The 4,077-nt window shown below is 52.2% G+C and overlaps 1 protein-coding gene across 1 annotated transcript; it reads right to left on the reverse strand.

Moving 5' to 3' along the window:
- Window positions 1-2,430: 2,430 nt before the first annotated feature.
- LOC113616741 (melanoma-associated antigen B4-like) lies at window positions 2,431-3,782 on the reverse strand. Its single transcript, XM_027100133.1, has one exon. The coding sequence runs from the start codon at window positions 3,679-3,681 to the stop codon at window positions 2,779-2,781; it is 903 nt and encodes a 300-aa protein (XP_026955934.1). The 5' UTR covers window positions 3,682-3,782; the 3' UTR covers window positions 2,431-2,778.
- Window positions 3,783-4,077: the final 295 nt, after the last annotated feature.

Consider the following 4,077-nt stretch of genomic DNA (forward strand, 5'->3'; position numbering starts at 1 on the left):
CAGGGGAGAGATGATGTGCTGCCCCCATTGTTATGGTTTTCATGCTCCACTCCAGCCTTAGGTCCTCACCCCAACTCCTAGCACAACCTGGAAATTTCCCCTGTGCTGAGTCAGCCAGCCTCGGAGCAAAGTCCTCACCACCCTGAGTCCCCAGAAGTAGAAGTCAGAGTAGGCCACGTGCAGCCACAGCTATTTCTGAGGGGCTTCTGAGGACTAACACAGAGGGCAAGATTCCCCGGGCTCCGCTCTTCTGGGGTTTGTGACCTCAATAGTCCTCACTCTGTCAGGATCTGGGACTCTTCCCTCTACCGACCTGAGTCCTCCAGAGCCGGAGGCAAGTGGGTGACACATGGAACCACCCCTGCCTGGGGCTTCCCCGGGCCGAAAGGGTGGTGGGGCTATGCGTTTGTTCCTCTCTTTTCGGTTGGGCGTTCCCCTTGGTCCTCACTCGGAGTCCTTACGCTGGCTCTTCCCGTGACCTAGAGAGGCCTGTGCTCTCATACTACAGCCTTTACTTCCCTGAGACCACCTAGGAGGATGTGAGGGTTGCCTCACGTGGGCATGACTGCCTGTGGTCACTCCTGGCCGACAGTAAGGGAGGGATTCTGTGGCGTCCCCGCTTTTATGATTTGGGTGGTTCCCTCAGTCCTCATGGTCCTCTGCTCGACTCTTGGCATGACCTGGAATTCCTCCCTGTGCTCCCCTGAGGCTGGCCCCTGGGACCAAGTGCCTCATCTACCTGAGACGCTCTAAAAGGAAAGGCGTGGGGCGCATCATGCCAACATTCCTGGATTTGCCAAGGGGAGGTATCCAGTGGCAGGGCTGTGCTCTAGGTGGAGTCCCTTTATCCTCATTTAGAGTCACTAGATTTCCAGTCTCTACTGAGTGAGGCTGTTCCCCATAGACCAAGGCCCTCGCCTCCCCGAGACCACCCCCAGTGGAAAGAGGGGGCAGGTCAGCCAGAAAGCTTTGTCCTGGGCCTCCTGGGGCTGACCTCAGGGGCGGGACTCTGCATTCTCCTCTGTTCTGGAGTGAGTGGTCCTCTTGCTCCTCATTCAGGGTCCTCATCGTGATGCCTGACCAGACCCAGGACTCCACCCTCCACTGCCCTGAAGCTGTGCTCCTCAGCACAAAGGCATTACCTTCTTGGGAATTCTGAATTGGAAGTCAGAATGAACCAGATCTGTCCAAAGCTGTTGGGGTCTTCTGAGGAGCAGGACTTTACAAGGCCCCACTCTTCTGGAGTCAGTGGCCCCTCAGTCCTAACTCTGTTTTCTTACCTTGACTTCAGGTAGCATATGGGACTCCACCCTCCCTACTGTCTGTCTGCCAGCCTCAGGCCAAGGCTTTCACCTTCCTGAGACACCAGAAGGGGAGATAAGAGACCTATTCCCTGGCTACTCCTGCCGGGGGCCTCTGTATGGTCCCCTTTGTTTTGGGGAGTCCACTCATCAGCACCGTGTCCTCAGCCTGAAGCAAATTAAGGCCTGTTAGGATCTCCTACTTGCGCAGAATTGGAGATGCTGCCACAAGACCAAGGAACTCACCTCCCTGAGAACCTCTCCACCCTTGCCCCGGAGGGAAAGAAGGGGTTCCTTCAGACAGGCAGCTCTGCGCATGGCCACACAAGGGAGAAAGCAGGGTAGACTTTGTGGGGCCCCCTTCTGTTCTAAGGTCCTCACCTTGAGTAACTATCAGAGGCTGGGACTCCTCCCTCCACTGACCTGAGGACACAGCTCTTAAACCAAGGCTTTTATGTCCCTGAGAAACTTGAAGAGTAAATGAGGAGATGCTGATCTTTTCAGGGTATCTGAGATTGCATATGTAGAAGACCCCATTGTCACCGAAAATTTTTCTTTTTATTTATACCATTCACTTATTCAGTGTTACTGTTACTGTATTCCAAAACAGTGCTTTGGGAACAGGGCCCCTTTTATCCCATGAGATACATTTTGGAGTGGTGAGAAGAAAAATGAATTAAAAGATGTAAGGTCTGGCTTAGGCTGGGAGGAGTGGAAGAGTGTAGGCTCTAGACTATTCCAGACCAGGGGACTAGACCCAGCAAGGTGACTTAATCAGTCTTGTGAACTTGAGACACCTGCAAGTTATTCACCTGTAAAGGGAGTCTGCTAAATCCTATCCTGCGTGAATGTTGGAATGTTATGTACTACATGTAAAGCAGTGGCATACTCATTAAGCAATATTGGGTTTTTGATGAATGGCAGTTATGATATGATTATTATGAACCCCAAAGTACCACCCTCCCATCAGAGTTTATTTTTAATCCAGTAGGTAGCAGAGAATATGCAGTGCACTAGGGCAAAAAACAAATACTCACAAATGAGCTAAATCAAAGTATCTTTTATTTCTACCAAAAGGAAGTTTAAACGAAGTAAGGCAAACCACGAGTTAAATGGCTTTTACTCTGTTTTCTCCATTTTTTGTTTCTAAATATTTTCTGTGGTTGCCTTTCACATTTCCATGAAAATCTCTATTGCAGTGCCATGTTTTCTACTTCTGGATCATACAGAAAATATAGATGGTTCGTGAATTCCTTTTACATGTACCAAAACTGTAACTTTAGAACTCTTTAAACAGCAGTAAATATGCAAGCAATGTCATTCACGAATTCATATTCTTAAGAAAACACACTATTACAAGAAAAAAACATTAGAAAAAATCTAAATAAATCAATCAATAATATATAGAAGTTACTAGTTTAAAACAGGAAGATAAATAAGATCTATACTTTGTTCCCTCCACCCCTACTACTCTGCACTATTTAGGAGCCTGACTGCTCTCTTCCAAAACAAAGTGAGCAAACTGCCCGCGGCCTCCCCCGCTACATGTGGGAGGAGCTGCGGGCCTTGGCCCTGGAAGGGGTCTGCCCGCAGCAACAGCTGCAGCCTTGGCCGCGGCTCTCACTCCTGCTCTCTCTTCCTCATCTTTCAGAGCCTCCTCATAGAGATCTGGGAAGGCACTGGGGACTGTATCACTGATCTTGGCCACAAACTCCAGCACTTTCATCTTGCTGGTTTCAGCGTGGGCTCTCGGGCCCCACAGGAACTCATAGCATGGAGGATCCCTGTTGGGCACCTGGCGGTACGTCAGGTACTTCTGCTGCACGAAATCTTTGCTGATGAGCCTCGTAGGCTCCCCAAAGATGGAGTGCCTTATCCCAGCATACAAACCCAACTCATTGAGGAATTCCCAGATCTCCTCCTCGGTGGCACGGTTGCCCTTCGTGAAGATCTCGCCCAGGAGAATCATCAGGAGACCAGACGTGGGCAGCCCCGACTCATCACTTGGACTTCCCTCGCTGGGGAGGGCCAGCTTGCTGATGAACGCATAGGAGTGACTGCTGGGGTCGACTTCCTTCAGCTCGAGGCCAAAGACCACCTCCATGATCTCAGAGGCTCTGCTGAGGATCTCAGGGAAGTGCTTCTCGTACTTGCTTTTGACAGCCTTCAGCAGTGCTGCCTGCGGGATGGGCTCGCTCGCCTTGTACTTCTCCAGCAGGAACAGCACCAACGTCCCGGCCTTCCTGTTCAGAGGATCTCTGCATATGCTGTGAGTGCAAGGTGCTGCCTGGGAGGGACTTTCACTTTTCTCATCTTGGCTCTGGGCACCCTCTTCAGATCCTGGGCATGAAACCCCTGCATCACGAGAGCTAGTGGCCATGGTTCCCTGAGGCTCCTGGCGAGTGCCAGCAGCAGGGGAGATCTGGGGAGTACCCCAAGAAACAGAAGTTGGGGAGGTGGGCGACTCTTGTATCTCTTCTGCCGGCGCCGCTGCTGGCGCCACTGCTGCTGCTGCCGCCGGCGCCGCCGCCTCCGCCGCCTCCTCCTCCGCCGCCTCAGTGGCCTGGGCACCCTTGAGACTCTGAGTCTCCCCCCGGGCCTGGTGGCGTTTCTCGCGGGCACGGCGCTGTCTCTTACGGCCTCGACACATGATGACAAAGGTCAGGGCCAGCAGACAGGAGTTTGCGCAGGAAGGCATGAATGAGGGCACCTGGGGGAAGGACAAGGAGATGCTGTGAGCACCTTCAGCGGGGAGATTCCTCCCTGGCTTTAACCA

Source organism: Aethalodelphis obliquidens, unplaced genomic scaffold (assembly GCF_003676395.1).
Source record: "Aethalodelphis obliquidens isolate GAN/ISIS:26980383/991018 unplaced genomic scaffold, ASM367639v1 scaffold447, whole genome shotgun sequence".
Classification (NCBI taxonomy): Eukaryota; Metazoa; Chordata; class Mammalia; order Artiodactyla; family Delphinidae; genus Aethalodelphis; species Aethalodelphis obliquidens.